The sequence below is a fragment of the Prinia subflava genome, chromosome 4, assembly GCF_021018805.1.
Source record: "Prinia subflava isolate CZ2003 ecotype Zambia chromosome 4, Cam_Psub_1.2, whole genome shotgun sequence".
NCBI lineage: Eukaryota > Metazoa > Chordata > Aves > Passeriformes > Cisticolidae > Prinia > Prinia subflava.
This window is the reverse complement of record NC_086250.1, coordinates 22026492-22042927: the sequence shown is the minus strand read 5'-3', so window position 1 is coordinate 22042927 and position 16436 is coordinate 22026492. Positions and strand designations below refer to the sequence as shown.

At 50.1% G+C, this 16436-nt stretch overlaps 1 protein-coding gene across 4 annotated transcripts; it reads left to right on the top strand.

The window, feature by feature from the left end:
- Positions 1-219: 219 nt before the first annotated feature.
- Positions 220-15959, top strand: PLA2G6 (phospholipase A2 group VI). Of its 4 annotated transcripts, XR_010080188.1 has the most exons (17): positions 221-680; positions 1188-1403; positions 2962-3142; positions 4305-4492; positions 5669-5765; positions 6717-6899; positions 7091-7199; positions 7787-7939; positions 9438-9528; positions 10273-10436; positions 10954-11104; positions 11285-11421; positions 12048-12202; positions 12919-13086; positions 13729-13813; positions 14188-14261; positions 14744-14817. XR_010080188.1 is itself a non-coding variant. In XM_063395879.1 (16 exons), exons 1-16 carry the CDS (start codon positions 472-474, stop codon positions 14883-14885), a joined length of 2418 nt encoding a protein of 805 aa, XP_063251949.1. In that variant the 5' UTR covers positions 230-471; the 3' UTR covers positions 14886-15959. The 4 variants fall into 4 exon arrangements, 2 of the variants coding, with proteins under 2 accessions (XP_063251950.1, XP_063251949.1); XM_063395879.1 differs by lacking the exon at positions 13729-13813 and having other exon boundaries at positions 230-680; positions 14744-15959; XM_063395880.1 differs by lacking the exons at positions 13729-13813; positions 14188-14261; positions 14744-14817 and adding an exon at positions 12702-12798 and having other exon boundaries at positions 220-680; positions 12919-13056.
- The last annotated feature ends 477 nt before the right edge of the window (positions 15960-16436 follow it).

Sequence of the window (16436 nt, the reverse complement as noted above, 5' to 3'; positions counted from 1 at the left end):
TCGCGCTGGTTTTAACTCGAATTTAGGGGTTTTAACTAGAATTTAGACGCACAACCGATGAACGACCCTGCCGGGAGCAGAATGCCTCACCAAAAAGGGCAGCTACCGCTTTAAGAAGGGAGGCCCCCTCCCCCCCCCACCCTGTAGCCCCGCCCCTCGCAAAGATGGCTCCTCCAGCTCTTCCGCCCTTCTCCCCTGGGAGGCCGCGGGTGCAGCGTTAATCCCTCCCCCAGGAAGCGGCACCGCTGATTGGCCCGTCGCGGGGGGCCGGCAATTGGCGGGCGGTGCGCGGGGGGCGCTGGGAGCCCGTCATGCTTTGCCCGGCGCCTTCCCCGGACCCACCCTCATCCTATTCCAGGCCCCGGGGTCACCTGGCGGCGCTCCGGGTCGCACAGTGCGTGGAAGGACAGGCGCCGGGCGGAGCCAGTGGCAGCCCTTCCCTCAGGAAAAGCCGCCCAAGGCTCCGGGAAGATGCAGTTTTTTGGGCGGCTGCTGGACACCTTCAACAGCGTCACGCAGATGTTCTCCAACCCCTACCGCGTGAAGGAGGTGCCGGCCGCCGAGTACGCCGGTCACGCCTGCCTGCGGGAGGAGGGCAGGGTGGCTCTCTACAAGAACAGCCTCTCTCGTTCCTGGGACTGCTTGCTGGTGAATCCCCAGAGCCCGCAGGTCGCGTTCCGGTGAGTGACAGACCTTTAGCTACCCTGCTGACGTGGGAAGCCAAAGACCCCAAATTGCTGATGTCGGGGCTGCTTCGAGGCCGTGGGAGTCGCGAGTTGTGTTGAAGCGGTAGGTGGGCTGGGAGGGGTGGAGAGCCCGTGCGTGTACTGGTGGAGGAGTTGCCACAAAACAGGTCGTGGAAACAGGACAAGGTCCAAACATTGCAACAGGCAGCTGTGGTATAGTTCAGGGCATCCATAGGTTCCCGTGCCTTTCTGCTCGTTCCTGTTGGTGGTTCAGCATCTAGAGAATACTTATGAGCAAAACCTAACATTGTTCAGGAATAGGAATGCTCTCTTACAGTGAAGTAGTCTCCCTGCTTCCCTTGGAACAAGGATGACACTAGTTGAAGAAGAAGAGGAAAGTTCCCAGCACTGCTATTTGGAAAAAAGCTGTTTCCCCTCACATACATGGGGTTTAGGTTGTTCCTTTGAGCAGGATGAACCCTGTGCTTGCCTTTTCTCCAGGCTCTTCCAGCTGGATAATGAAGCAGAGGCCGTGGTGTACTTTGAGCAATATGCCCGGCAGCTGCGACCTTTCTACGAGAGCTCATGCCAGCCCTTGTCCCTGGAGGAGCTCCAGCAGCTCAGCGACTGTGTCCGCAGCTACCCCAGCTGGTCCCCTGCACACATTGCCGTGGAGTTTGGCCGCCGGGAGAGCTTCCGGCACAACCACATCGTGAGGCAAGGAGCAGGGTGTCTCCAGAGGATCGGTGCTCAGAAAGAGCTTGGGTGGGCGGGCTGGGCTGTATTAGAGTATCTCTTCTTTGCTATGGAAGCTGGTTGGTGTGTTTCAACCTGCTGCTGCAGAGCCTGGAGCTGTGGTGTTTAAAGGATTGAAGTGTCCTGTTAGAGACACTTAGGTTAGGTTATTGCAGCCCTTGTGGAACAGATTTTTGGAGGGGGGGTTTGCTCATTCTTAAGCCATGAGAGTGGAGGTATAGTAGAACTGTCTGGAAGCAGTTTTGGCCACAAGGCCTTGCTTTTTTTTCATGGGGGAGTTCTGCTGTGATTCAACCCCAGCCAGCAGGCAAGCCCCATGCAGCCACTCCTCACCATAGGGAGTGGGGAGGGAATCGAAAGGGCAAAAGGTAGAAAACCTGGGTTGAGATAAAGAAAGGGAAAGCAAAAGCCATGTACACAAGCAAAGTAAAACAATGAATTGAAGCACTGCTTCTCATGGGCAAGCAGATATTCAGCCACCCCACGGCCCCATCATGCATCATGGTGATGTGGGAAGACAAACACCATTGTCGTTATTGTATTAAAGATGGCATGGGAATAACGACGTGACTCCCGAGCTTATTAGCAAGTGAGAGCAGTCTTTATTCTTCCAATTCTGTCTTACAGACAGTTCCGAAAGAATAACGTTTCATTGGTTAGCAAACCAGCATGTGACCATCACTGGACAGTTAGAAACAACACCCCTCAACTGTTTCTTGCAAGTAAACAAGTTCAACAAACACCACCTGTAAAGGTTGTTTTCTCTCTCCAAGGACTGTTTGAATTCCTCCTCACAATTTCTCAGGCCTATGTGAGAGAGTTATGTGACTTAGTTTCATGCAGACTGTGCTGCTGCCTGATGTCTCACATCCAGCATCCACACACCATCACTACAAATATCCCCCTACTTCCTCCTCCTCCCCACACTTTATATACTAAGCATGATGTCATGGGCTGGAAGATCCCTTTGGTCACTTGGGGTCACCTGTCCCAGTTCTGTCTCCTCCCAGCCTCTCCTGCACCTTCAGTTTCCTCACCAGTGGGTCAGTATGAAAAGCAGAAAAGGCCTTGGCTCTGTGTAAACTCTGCTTAGCAATAACAAAAACATCTCTTTATTGTCAACTCTGTGTTCAGGACAAATCCAAAACACAGTCCCACACCAGCCACTGTGAAGAAAGTTGACTCTGCCCAAGCCAGGGGACTGGAGGGCAAATAGCAGCACCATTGTCAGGTTGCTGACTGTAACCTGTCTCCTGCCTTCCTTTGGGCAGAGAGAGTTGATCCCATATGGAGGGCAGGAAAAGGAGCAGCATGTCAGGCAGAGAGTCCAAGGCAGGGCTTCTTGATGGCCCTCCCCTCTGCTTCTTCCCTGGCAAGAGGCTGGGCTTTCCTGAACCTCACAGTTCACACCAGATGGGACAAGATGCGGAGGGTACCTCTGTGTCAGCTCTTGGAGAAGCTGCGTGCCCTCCTCCTGCCTGTGCCATTCCTGGGCCTCATGCTGTGTCCTCTCCTGCAGCTGCGTAAACAGCACGGACAGCGAGGATGGCTGCACGCCGCTGCACCTGGCATGCCGCAAGGGGGACATGGAGTGCCTGCTGGAGCTGCTGGAGTGCCACGCACGGGTGGACATCACCGACAGGAATGGGGAGACTGTTTTCCACTATGCTGTGCGAGGGAACAACCCCCAGATCATTGAGGTGGGAGCAATTTCTAGTTGGGGAGAAAGTGGGACTAGAACGGGTCTTTGTGCTGTGATAGATATGGGAAAACAGCTTGCAGATAGGGGAAGAGAAAGTCAGTTCCCTCTGTTGAGTTATGGCGTGAGCGTGGTTTCAGCCTCTTATATCCCCTCTTTACTGGTGCCGTTTCCCATATTCAGAGTGCAGATTTTACCCAGCACGTAAACAAGGACGTTAAGCAAGCTTCCCCAGAAAGCAATCCTTTGCTGCCATTTTTCTCAGGCCTTCATCATCCTGCTTTTTCTCAGGCCCATGGCTGTCCGTTCCCTCTCTCTTGTGAGCAGGGTGTTTGGTTTTGGGCAGAGTGTTCCTGTAGGGAAGTGTGTGTTGAGGCTGCCATGGGGGATCATGTGTTGCTCACAGGCTGAAGGACAGTTCAGACTTGCCCTGGGCTCTCCTGAGCTGCTGGACCTGCTGTTTGAACGGAATGGCCTTGGATGGGGGACAGTGATCAGAGCCTCGAGGCAGAGATAGTCTGAAGTTGTAGGTCTTTAATTGCTGAGAAGTGCTGGACAGAGTGATGGGGTTTGTAAAGTGTGGGTGGCCCTGCACACGGTTCCTGGGGTCTGTTGGCTCCCCAAGACTGGTGCGAGTCTGAGACTGACTCTTCCCCACAGCTGCAATTCCCATGTTTGCCCAATATCTGTTGTGACATTTCTCCTTCTGCCTAGTAGTCTGTGTTGGAGTTTCCTAATGCATGATGAGGTAGGAGGAAGATCAGGGCTTGCCATGCTGTGGAGTGGGCAGTTAAGAAAATTGCATTAAAAAGATATCCTCTTCTTTATTTCTCTGATGGCATCAACTTGGATTGTTCTCTGATCTGTATCATGTTTGTTTTCTGTATTTATTCCTTGCTAAACCAAAGAGAAGAAACTAAATTCCCACATCTCATGTGAGCACCAGGGCTTGGAGGGTTTCCCCAGTGTGGCAGTGGGATATTTTTCTGCAACAAACCAGTCAGCATGTAACAGATCTACCAGTTTACAGGGAGCAGGGATGGAGAGGACAGGGTGTACCATTGTGAGGGATCCAGTGCTCCAGAAACTGTCCTCAGAGCTCAAGAAGAGATGGTGCTCTTCCATGTTTGTCTATTTATTTATTTACTGTCTCCTCCTTCCAGCTCCTGGGCAGAAGCCCAACTAGTGGCCTGGACCATCTGAGCCATGAGGGGCTGACAGCTCTGCACCTCGCATGCCAGCTGGGCAAGGAGGACATGGTTCGGTCCCTGCTGAAGTGCCGTGCCAGCTGCAGTGTCGTGGGCACGCTGGGCTATCCCATCCACACAGCACTGAAGTTCTCTCAGAAGGGGTATGTAGTGTTCCCTCTACTCTGGGGACTTGTGTACTTGCTCAGCATTGGCCAGGGCTGTGGTCAGTAGGACAGATCTTCTGTGTAGTCATTGGCAAAAGAACAGGGATGTGCTGGTGTGGGAAAGAAAGAAGTGCTTTCAGAATAAAACCTTTTTGTCCTTGAATTAATACCTTATTCAGTATCAGACATCAGGAGAAAGACACAGATTTAAAAAGATATGTTTGTGAAATACTTTTTCTCAGAATGAGCTATAGGAGGATGATTGACTGATGCTTAGATAGTATTAATGGCTGTATCTTTGTCTTTGAGTGCTCTGATCCTAATAAGCTATCATTTCAAGCTTAGTTTATCATATCTCCTGTAGGCCAGAGATACTCATGACTCTTAATAACATACTCTGGAACTGAATCAAAAGAGGCACAGTATTTACTCCCTGTTTTCTTTGGAGAAATTCAATTCCCTTTGTTATATGCTTTATAGTAGTTCCTGTTCAGAGGGTGTCCAAGTCTACAAACAGGGCTTTCAAGGCAACACTGGCTACTGGTAGCAGATTTTTAAGCATTTTGAAAAGTGCATCCCAACATTAGACACATATTCACAAACCCAGAATGGACTTAGGTCACTGAGGTTGCACTGGGGCTCCATCTCTCGTGCAGGGTTTTTTTGGTGGTAGTGCAGAAGATAACCAAATTTCATAAGTCTACCTACCCTGTTTTCTAGGCACCAGCTATTGGTCTATTCACAACAGATGTGTTTTTTCACTCATAGGGAAGTACACAGATTCTTAATTTCAGCAAGTATTTAACTATTACAGTTCTATCTTCATGTTTCCATGGAAAGAGAGGAGAAGAGAAGAATTTAGCTTCTCAGGTTTGGAGAGTTCCAGAAATGCTTTATTCCTGTATTAGAGAAGCACCCAGATGATGCTCCACAACTTGTAAGTGGAGAGATACTCCCGCTTCCAGCACCATTTGGCTTGTATGCTTCCTGTTGTGCCCACACTTTCTGTGCAGAGCAAAACAAAAGTGCAGCTGAGGAACTCGCAGAGTTCCCTGCTGCTGCTGCTGAAGGGTTTCCTGGTTTTCCTCTGGGCAGAAGGCAGGTGGTGATGTAAGTGGAGGTCTTGAGTCAAGACAGCAGCCAGCCATCCTGTCATCTGACTGTCTTTCCCAGGTGTGCCCAGGCCATTCTCGAGGCGGATGCCAGCCAGGTTTGCTCTAAGGACCCACGCTATGATGCCACTCCTTTGCACTGGGCAAAGAAAGCAGAGGTAAATAGAGCCAATCCATGGGAAGGGCCTGTGCTGCTACTAAACACCCAGTTACTTCCTTCTGTGGCTAACTTGCCCCTTTCCAAGTGCACGTGCAGAGCCCTGCGAGTGTCAGAGTCCACCCAGCAGGGCAGTGTTTGATTCTCTTTGCATTGTGCCAGTCGGTGCTGTTCACCACAGGGAATATAGAGGCAGAGCCTTGCAGTGAAGTAAACTGGTGGGCTCATCCCTAGTATTTCATCCCTTTTGTTGAAGAAATTGTCCCTGAAGCACAATGAAGAAATTGTCCCTGGAGGGAGCTCTCTTCTCATTACCTGCCAGTTTCCTGGGAGCAAACAGATCAATGCCATAGAAAACTGCAGGGGAGGTGTGAGGTAGGCAGAGTGGTGGCACGTGGGTGAAAGTCCATCTCCTGCTAGAGCTGGGCAGGATGGTGATAAGCCATGCTGGAGCACCTGAATGACGCTTGTTGCAGGCAGAGGGCATTGCTGTAGCAGGGCCCTCTTACCTCTGCAGTATTCCATTCCTCTCAGAAATGTCCTGTGGAGTTTCAGAGCAGACTTGAATTTGCTTGGCTTATAAAGAAGCTCAGAAGGCAAAATTTTTCCTTTTCAGTCTGCAAGGATCCTGGCCTGAGTAGGTACTGGTTTTTTCTCCATTGATCCCAGCCATTCTTTATAGTTGTGTATCAGTCCCAAAGGATCCAGAAGCTCCAGCCAGTAGCTGGAGTACAGAATGTGTAGCCACCAACTAGTTCTGTGGTAAAAGACACAGAAACCCCAGTGCTTGGAACAATTCAGCTGGCATCTGCCAGCCAACAGTATCCACGCTAAGGCTCCCTCCTCTTCCCCTGCTTTGCTTGCCATGACCTGGATGGTTTGAGTGCCTGGCTGGTTGTCCTCATGACTGCTTTATCTCTTCTTGACGTGGCCCTTGCACACTGGGACACAGATGACACGGCTGCTGCTGGAGTATGGCTCCAAAGTGAACGCAAGCAGCCGCACGGCTGACATGGCTCTGCACATTGCAGTCCAGAGGGGCCGCCTGGACTGTGCCATGGTCCTGCTGACACACGGCGCCCAAACCAATGCTCGTGGATGCGATGGCAACACACCGCTGCACCTGGCCATGAAGGTGAGCTTTCTGCAGAGACTGCTGGGAAGGAGAGACGATTTTCTTGAAGGGTTGAGACAGCGACAGAGTCCTTTGAAATTCTGGCTGTTTCGTGTCGTGTTCCCTTGTGGGTGCTTTGGCTAATGAAGAAGGGAGGGAAGGAATGACAAATCATGTAGCGGCTCTTGACTGAGCTTTCTCTTATCCCCTAGCATGACCATCTGGATATGATCAAAGCAATCATTGTCTTTGGAGGAGATGTCGAGATCCCCAATGATTTTGGGGAGACACCAGGATTGTTGGCAGCCAGGAGCAGCAAAGGTGAGGGAGCATGTCAGCAGCCTTACTGGCTGAGCCCAGCATACTCTCCTTGGTGGCCAAAACAGTATCTTGGGGAGAGGTGAAAACATGCCTTGCATGTGTGATGCTTCTCCAACATGCTTTCCCAGCTTCTAATTGCTGACGTAGTAAGCACCTACTTTGCTAGCAGCACAGGCTTTGTATTAATAGCCCTTAATGAGTTTCTCTTCTGTGACAGATGCAAGAGGAAAAGCTGGCATGCACCGCCCCTCTTTCGGGTCACCATGTTAGGCACTGCAGGCTCACAACAAGATGACGTAGCACTACTGAACCGCCCAGGCACAGGCAGACATTGGCAGTTCTTCAGGGGCAAGAAGCATGTGGCGCACGCCCTTGAAGCTGCACAGCAGTGGATACTCCTGCTGTGCATAACTCCTGCTGCCTGGTGTTTGAGGAGAGATACCTGGGACACGTTTTGCCCTTCCCTAGGTCATCCCAGAGGCTTTGTGAGGGTCAGGCCTGCTGTGAATTCAGCAGAACACATTTCCCCATGGCGTGCGCATGCACTGATCTCTTTCTGATCTGTAACTCCCCCTTCGTCGCCTAAGGTGCAAACCGGAAAGTGCTCTTAGACCTGCTGCAAACTGTAGGGACCGAACGCTGCCACCCACCACCCAACCCTGACTCCCCAAGCCTGGCACCATCCGCTGCCTCCTTCCTGGAAGGCCAACCTTCCTCGTGGAGCAACCTCAACAGCTTAGGTAAAGCCTTCCCTGGCCCTCCCTCGCTCTTCTCCCTTCTTGCTTCACAGTGCTGTCTCAGACCTCTTCTTCAGATGGGTTATGCTCTGGGAACTGTCAAAGCTCTCACTATCTGGTGACTCTGTCCTCATTCACCTGTTGCAGGATCCCATCTCTTTTCTCTGGTTTTCCTCTATGTGTATTCTAAACTCTTGTACTCAAAACATTTGTTTTATAGACCTGACACAATGTAGCTCTGTAAAGAGAAAGACTGATTCCCTCACATCTCTGGAAGGGGGCACACTTAGCCTGCAGGTACTTTATCCACTGGGTCATGTGTAGAAGGGAAGGTGCTTGCTGGTCTGCCTTGAGGACCTCCCAGTGTTGTGCTGGACACAAGGAGATTTGGAAATGTCACTTATTCAGATCCTGGAGGCCAGTGACTGGGAGAGGGAAAGGGTGAAGCCTGAGGATAAGCAACCATGATCATGGGGTTTATTATGCATAGGAGAAGCCTACCTTGGGTCATATGATTGTGTTGAATGTTGTGGTGTATGCTGACCAGACTGTGTAAATAAGCAAGTGGGTCTATTCTAAGTGATGGGCTTTCTGCCTTTAGGGAGGTCCAGAGCTCAGGAAGAGGCAATGGGGGGTTGTGGACCAGGAAGTGGGGAAGTTGACTTGGAGGGTCATGAGAAGAGCATGCAAGCAGCTGAAATCTGCTTGTGGACCACTTCCCATCTCAGGTTGGAGATTTTCTTTGCAAAGGCTCTCCTGTGGGGCTAGAGGACAATTGTGGAATGTGTCTGTGTCACCACAAATCTCAGTGGCTGCTGACACCAGGACTTTCTTCTCACCACAGCCCAATGAAGGCAACTCATGCCCAGTTTCAACTCTGATGCAGTGACAGAGCAAAACCCTTTTTTGTCGTGAACTTTGGCCCTTGAAGAAACTCCTCACTGCAATTCATTGTCCACAGCCACCTTCTGGCCTGGGTGCTGGCAGGAGTTGGCAACTTCTCTCGCCCCGTTCTTCTTTTGGTTTTGCAGGCTGGCTTCTCACCTAGCCTGGATTGGTGTCCTGCACTTAGGGTGGCCTGGGTGAACGTCAGCTGAGGGGTAATGACAAGTCACCCTGTCCCCACAGCTCTCCTGCCTAGGTTACTTTGAGGAGTAGATTTAGGATTTGTCATAATAACTTGCAGTAAACTGCATAGTGGGCACACTGCTGGGCTCTACCTTCCCTCATCCACTGTGCACATCATCTGCTTCTCCAAATCCTTTCTTTTCCAGTGCATCTACAGCTGCCTCCTCTAAAGGGTGGTGTTGTCCTTTGCTGTGGAGTTAAATTTGGGGGGGTACCTGTTGGCTGTTGGTAAGATGGCTTGTGTCTCCTGCAGGGACCTTTATTCGATGGGGAAGGGAGTTGGATAGTCTCTCTTTGTTTATGGTGGAAATCAGTTACCACACTGGTGATCTCTAATTTATTTTTTTCCTTTTGCATGTTCATGGTTCTCTAGGGTACAAGGACCTTCTGTATATTTCCACAACACTCGGACAGCTGTTGAAGACACCAGATGTTGTGGACATGCCCTGTGAGGCTAGAAGAAAGTAAGTGAGGAACAGCTTCTGTCCAGGCTCCTGTGTAACTTAAAGGTGAAATCTGTGTGTGAATTCTCCCCTCCCACACTCCATGGGGGTGGCATGACAAAGCTGGCATTATTTTGTGTCCATCAACATTGCAGTTTTTCCAGCATCTTTTGTGAAATTTCTGTTGCCATAAATGACCCATCCCTGTCCTACCTGGAGCTGCAGTGGAGCCAGAGCTCAGGAGGTGAAACCCTGCTCTGTCCCTCCCCTGTGCTACTGGGTACCCAACACTGTTTTAGCTTTGTGGTTTCCCCATCTCTACACACTGCCCTCATGTTCACTCAGCTCCTCTGCACTGTCGTGGCAGTGCCTGCACCTCGCCTTGTGTGATGTGCAGGAGGAGTTGGCACTGAGGTGCTGCTGGCAGGATTTAGGTCTGTCTGATTTTTTTATTTATGACACAATACCCATTACTGTGTAGTAAGGGACTTGGGTGTATTTTTGGCTGGTGACTCTCTGGTGTAGAGGTTAGAGATGGCTGTGCAAGAGCAAAGGATGTCACACCAGGTCTGACAAGGCTTATTGGACCTTATTTGCAGCTAAAAAGAAAGGCACTGCTGGATTTATGTATTTGCCAATTACACTGTCTGCAGCAATCTACTTACTGGCATAGCTTCCCATCCCCAGAGCCATGTTCCCACGGAGTGTTGTGTGATTTGTAATCTGTCCCATAGCTCCCAGTCATCTGTGTCTGTCTCTCTCCAGTCAGGACCGGCTCCTGTGCTTGGATGGAGGGGGCATCCGTGGCCTTGTGCTCATCCAGCTGCTCCTGGCTATTGAAAAGGCCGCAGGCTGTCCCATTCGTGAGATTTTTGACTGGATTGCAGGGACCAGCACTGGAGGGATCTTGGCCTTGGCTATTGTACATGGTAAGGACATAACGGGTCCCTTCTCACTGCAGTGGGCCTGAGTGTTCCTCTTGGGGGAGTAGATGTGTGGTGGGAGCTGCCTCTCTGAATCCCAACAGATCTTTTCTGTCTGCCAGAAGAGGGAAGGGATGTTCCTTAATGAAGGAAAGCCTTGACCTGGCTTCACGCATGCTTTTTATGTCAGCTGGCTTTGAGCAGCTTTCTGGCTTTTGGGGAGTGCATGGTGGCAGAGTTCAATGTTCTGTACATCGTGTGCTCTCCACAGAGGCCTTAGAGCAAGGTGATTGATTGGTTCTGGTAACGGGAAACTGCTCTGAGCTTGCTCTTCCTCTGTAATCCTTCCCTGTCATGCTGCTGAGAACCAAGCAGATGACAGGCAGTTTGGGAAGAGAATTGGATTGGGAGTGATGCCTCCCATTTCCCACTTGTCCTGGGAAATCCTTGCTCTGATGTGCTGTTTGTTCTGCCTGCCTTTCCTCCCACTGCCTGCTGCTGCCAACACTATTGCCCATCTCAGGGAAGTCCATGGACTACATGCGCTGCCTGTACTTCCGCATGAAGGATATGGTGTTCCGGGGCTCTCGGCCCTATGAGTCGGAGCCCCTGGATGAGTTCTTGAAGAAGGAATTTGGGGAAAACACCAAAATGACAGATGTCCGAAAACCCAAGTAAGTCTGGCCTTGGGCTGTGCTGGTTGGTGCTGTCCTACACATGCTCTAGACCTGTTTCAGCAGACATGCTCAGCCTCTCCTTACAGCAGATCTGGAGGACTGTGGTGTGCAGACTGTTGAAACCATGAGTATTTTTTTTTTCATTTTACTCTTATTCTCTCATGTCTCCTTCTCCAGGGTTATGGTGACAGGGACACTGTGTGACCGACAGCCAGCTGAGCTCCATCTTTTCCGAAATTACCCTGTACCAGAGACAAAACGTTCCACTGAATACAAGACAAGTGCATCTTTCCAACCACTCACTCAGCCAGAAGGTAAATGATGGTACACGGAAGGTCCAGCTGGTTGGTTGGGGAGGTTTCATCCCTCAGAGACAGATTTCATGTTCTTCTTCCCATTGCTCTGAAAATCAGCAGTGGCTCATCCCTGGCCTTCACTCGGAACTAGGTCCTAGTGGTGGTTCCCATTTCTCCTCTCTCCTCCTACCTTGGCTTCTCTTGTACCAGGAACAGGGGCTGGCTAGCAAGGTTCATGAGGAAAGGGATCTGCTAGAGGAGTCCTGCATACAGTCAGCATCTTTCCCTGGACTTCCACAGAAAAACATGGAAAGGCCATGTAACCGAAGTGTGCAGCCCTCTCCAGCTTGCTGCCTTGTCTGGCACACATAACTGGTTCATTATCAAAATAGCAGCAAGGAAATGGACAGAGAGTGAATTTGACCCAGGATATGTAGGAAGTGGTGAGAACATCTTTTAAAGCCCTGTAGTGTCACCATGTGCATCCAAGCAGAAGCCCTGCTGCTGGGAAAAAGAGGCACAGCCATGTAAGGCAGGGTTTCCTGGGATTCCAAGACATCCTGATTTGTGTTGGTGGAGCTGGGGTGCTTTTTGTGCACAGCAGAGTTTGCTGCAAGAGGCCTTTTGCTGTCTGTCTCTTGCAGAACAGCTCGTGTGGCGCGCTGCCCGCTGCAGCGGCGCAGCTCCAACTTATTTCCGGCCCATTGGCCGTTTCCTGGATGGAGGGCTGCTGGCCAACAACCCCACCCTTGATGCCATGGCAGAGATCCACGAGTACAACAAGACACTGATCAAAAAGGTGAGGGAAATCCTAGCCTTGACTGGTAGCTGGAGTTTTTTGGCCCCACCGAGCCTCTCTTGAAGAAGAAGCGGGTGTGAGAGTGGATGCATCTTAGTGTATAAACAAGTTAGCAGTGCAGCACCCTAAAAGGGAGTGTATGGAGGAGGATATGTGTTGGGAATAGTGGCTGGGAGGTGAGATACCTCTTCTAATAGCAGTGTGAGAGTGGGAGTCAGTCTCATCAGTCTTCATGCTTCTTTGGACAAGGATGATTCAGCTGATGGTTATATGGCTCTGCAGGGCCTTTTTCTGCCCAAAAATAAATGGAGAAGACAAGGGTAAGGTACTCTGCAAGGCCTTGAAGAGTGAGTGCCCTCTGTGGTGTGGCAAATTCTTCAAAAAGTTGAGTAACCAGTAGTAGCTATTGCTCCCTGTAGCTGAAGGGGGAGGTGTGTTGCCAGAATGACTGAAGAGTTGGACTGTTGCATGGTCATCTGATCCTAGGACTCGTCTCCAGGGTGGTCCCATGGGTTTTGATGTGTTCAGAGGAGAAGGGACAGAGCAGTGCAACTGTTGAAGTCCTGTTACAGCTGTCTTGCCAGGCCATACTTAGGGTGAGGATGGGGGTTGAAAAGGCTGCTAAGCCTTTCAGAGCTTCCCTGGGAAGCTGCTGTGTAAGATATGCTTCACTTTCATTGTTGGTCATTGCAAACAGATCTTTTGTTTGTCCTCAGGGTCGGAAGCAGGAAGTGAGAAAATTGGGGTTGGTGGTCTCCCTGGGAACAGGGAAGCCTCCACAGGTCCCAGTGAGCTCTGTGGATGTTTTCCGCCCCTCAAACCCTTGGGAATTGGCGAAGACTGTCTTTGGAGCCAGGGAGCTTGGCAAGATGGTGGTGGATTGTGTGAGTACTGGCAGGAGGGGATGGCAAAAGACCTCTGGTCTTGCTTGCAGGGAGGGAGAAAAGGTTTCCAGTTTCCAACTTCTTCCTTTTGGAAGTAAATTCTATTTCCTTGAAACTGGTCTGACTTTGGATGTGTAGTGGGTAATTTAAGAATTGCAGGAGCACTACAGGCCTGAAGACCTGTCTGATTCTTTGGGGTTTTGAATGCCCCAAAGGGACACTCCAAGGGATATTCTTGCAGCTGAAAGGAGCTAAGGACAGGACGGTGGTCAGTGACTCTTAAGAACATTTGCAGGTGTGAGTTTGTGAAACTCAGTCTCTTTCCAGGAAGCATTGTTTATAATCTGAGCAACCTGGGGGAAAAAAATAATCATGCCTCAGAAAATAGCAATTCATTTTTCTTTAGAAAAGCTTTGTTTCTCCCACTGGAGAAATTATTAAATACTAGAGAAGTGAGAGGGTCACTAATTACAAATAGTTGAGAGCTGTGGTTAGGAGTGTGTAGTTGACATATGCACCTGTGTGCTTCAGGAAGAAGATCGTTACATGTTCATGAAAACACTCTAAGTGGATGAAAGCCAGAAGGATCAGAACTGAAGTTCTGACTATGATTTTAATGCTGTTACTTTATCTCCTTTTTAGATTTCAGAAGTGAGAAAATTCCCAGAGTCCTTTTGCTTCTCCTGTCTTTTATTGCAGGGCTCCCAGGATAGCTGTCCCAGGATAGGTTAGTAAGCCTGAAGTAATCACAGGCTCTGTTCTACAGGGCTTGGACAGAATGGATACAGATCAAATCCCAAGGAGGCTGTCATTCACATCATCCTAGGAGTTTCCTTGAGGCAATCCACTCTGTGCTGTGATGTATGAAGGATCTGTAGGGTGCAGTTCTTGTGTCCCAAGGATCAGGAGCACTGTCCTTACGTTAAAAATAAAGAAAAGCCACCCAACTCTTGGGTGGCAAGCAGTGCCATCCAGGATGCCCTTGCTCCTGGTTTTTATTTTCTCTCTGGGGCTTGTGCAGTTGGACTTGGTGCCAGGGAAGCCTGTTGTAGGCAGGGGAGGAGCAGCCAGGCTGTAACTGCAGGCCTCTTTCTCCTGCAGTGCACTGACGCAGATGGCCCAGCTGTGAATCGTGCCAGGGCCTGGTGTGAGATGACAGATGTCCCATATTTCCGGTAGGAGCTTCCTTTCTGCTCTCTTGCACAGACCTATTTTTACCCCTCTCACTTCAGACCTGGCCGTGGCATGCATCATCCCAAATGGCATCCCCTCCAGAGGCATGCCTGCCCAGACCAGCCCTGTAGACATGATGGAGTGTGCCCTGGCCCACACATGAGCTGAGGCACTCAGCACACTTGGTCTGGGCTAGTTAAGGGGGTGTTGGGAGGTGTTGTCCTGCATGGTCCTTTGGGATGTGCATCCTGCCCTATTCCACCCTGCTCAGCCTGTTCTAGACTTATCCCTCATATGCTCCAGTTGCTTCACTGTGGCAGGGCCTTCAAGGACAGGGAATATCTCTGCCCTCAAGCCTGACAGATCAAGGGCTAGCGAGCACCCCAGCAGTGGGAGCTGCTTGGGAAGTGTCCTGCTTTGCAAACTCATGCCTGGTCACCTCTGTGTCTGTGCCCAGCTGGTGATGCTGTCTCACTGTCTGCAGGCTCAGCCCTCAGCTGGACACAGAGGTGATGCTGGATGAGGTGAACGACGCTGTGCTGGTGAACGCTCTCTGGGACACCCAGCTCTACATCTACCAGCAACGGGAGCAGTTTGAGCAGCTGGTGCGACATCTCTGCCGATGACTGACCTGGAGGTTCCCATTCTGCATTCTGAAGGCAAGGAGCAGCAGACATTGAAATGGCTCAGATTTGCCCTTGAGCCAAGGTGTTGAGGTGGGGGAGAGACTTGTAATAATCTAGAGGAATTAATATTGAATAGACAACTGTGCACATACACATGTATTCCCAGACACAGAATGTATGACATGTATGATAGCTGTGAAATGCTGACAGTTATCTTTGTGCTGTAACCCCATCTCTGCTGCTGTGCTTGATTTTGCTGCCCTGCTCTCTGACCCAGAATCCAGAGCCCTCACCTACTTGTCTTGAGCTGTAGCAGCTGGAATGTCTCCTGTCTGTGCAGTAACTCCACTGACAAAGTACCGTGCACCTTCCTATATCACAGAATGGGCCTAGGCCTGATAAAGCTTCAGGGATTGCTTGGCCCACTGAGCCCAAGGTATTTTAGAGTGGATAGTATGGGGAAAAGGGATTATTTTTCCCTCAACACACGCAGTTTGGAGGGGAGCAGGAATGCTGCAACTTTTTGCAGTAGATACGACGCAGAAAGTTGCAGCTGGCCTTGGGAGAAGGGCAAGCCTTTCCTGAGACAGTCATCTTCTGCAACAGCTTCTCCTTTCCCCTCTGAAATGGGCTGGCAACACTGTGCCTGGGGAGGGAGCAGCCTCCCCCACCCAGGACTTTATTGTGCCACTGACTTGCTGTGTTGAACTTTGCTCAGGGGCTGAGGTGTGAAAGCCTGTTTTTATTCACAGCAAGCTCAGTGGAAGGAACAAGAGCCTTGGCTTTGTAGGGAGATCATTTCTCTTTATTCTTAACATGAAATGGAAATTCTCTGAAATTGGTTCCCACCAGAGAAGCCAACGCTGTGACAATTTGGATTCACTTTTTTATTATGACTAGAAATTGTATTACAATTGCAACACTACTCGTTGTTTCTGCAGTAATTTTTGCATATTTATAAATAATTTATCTATTTGGAGGCGTTTTGAGGAGTAACCTGAAAAACTGAATTTTTAGTGATTTTCTTTTGAGTGAATGGACTGCTGCCGCCCGTTTCTGTGAGAAACTAATGTCCTAAAATAAAGAGGAATTTGCATTTGTTTCCAATGTCATGCAGTCCATGGTGGTCTTGTCTTTCTCTCCATCTTATGAGTTCCCAGAGAGGTTCTAGGCTGCAGACGCTGAATTCAGAAGAAAGAGCTTCTTGAGACATGGTATTTATACCCTTTGTATGGGCTGAAGAGGTGAATGAGCTGTCCCTGCAGCCATCCCTGGAAGCACATGGGTGGTGTGAGTGGCTGGTTACCCCACAGCAGTTGCCACCACAGTAGAGAGGCTTTGGACCAGCTGCAATATAAGGATCCTCTTAGAACTGTCCAGGCCTAAAAAGTAGAACACTGGATTTTGCTTGATCCATCTCTTCTGAGGCACATGCCCAGAAGAAATCACAATGGCAATGCTGGTCCCAGCTCACCAGAGGTGAAACCTGGGAAGGGGTTTAGATGCTCTCTGTTCAAGAGGCTCAGCCTATTCCTGCTGTTAAGAGAGTTT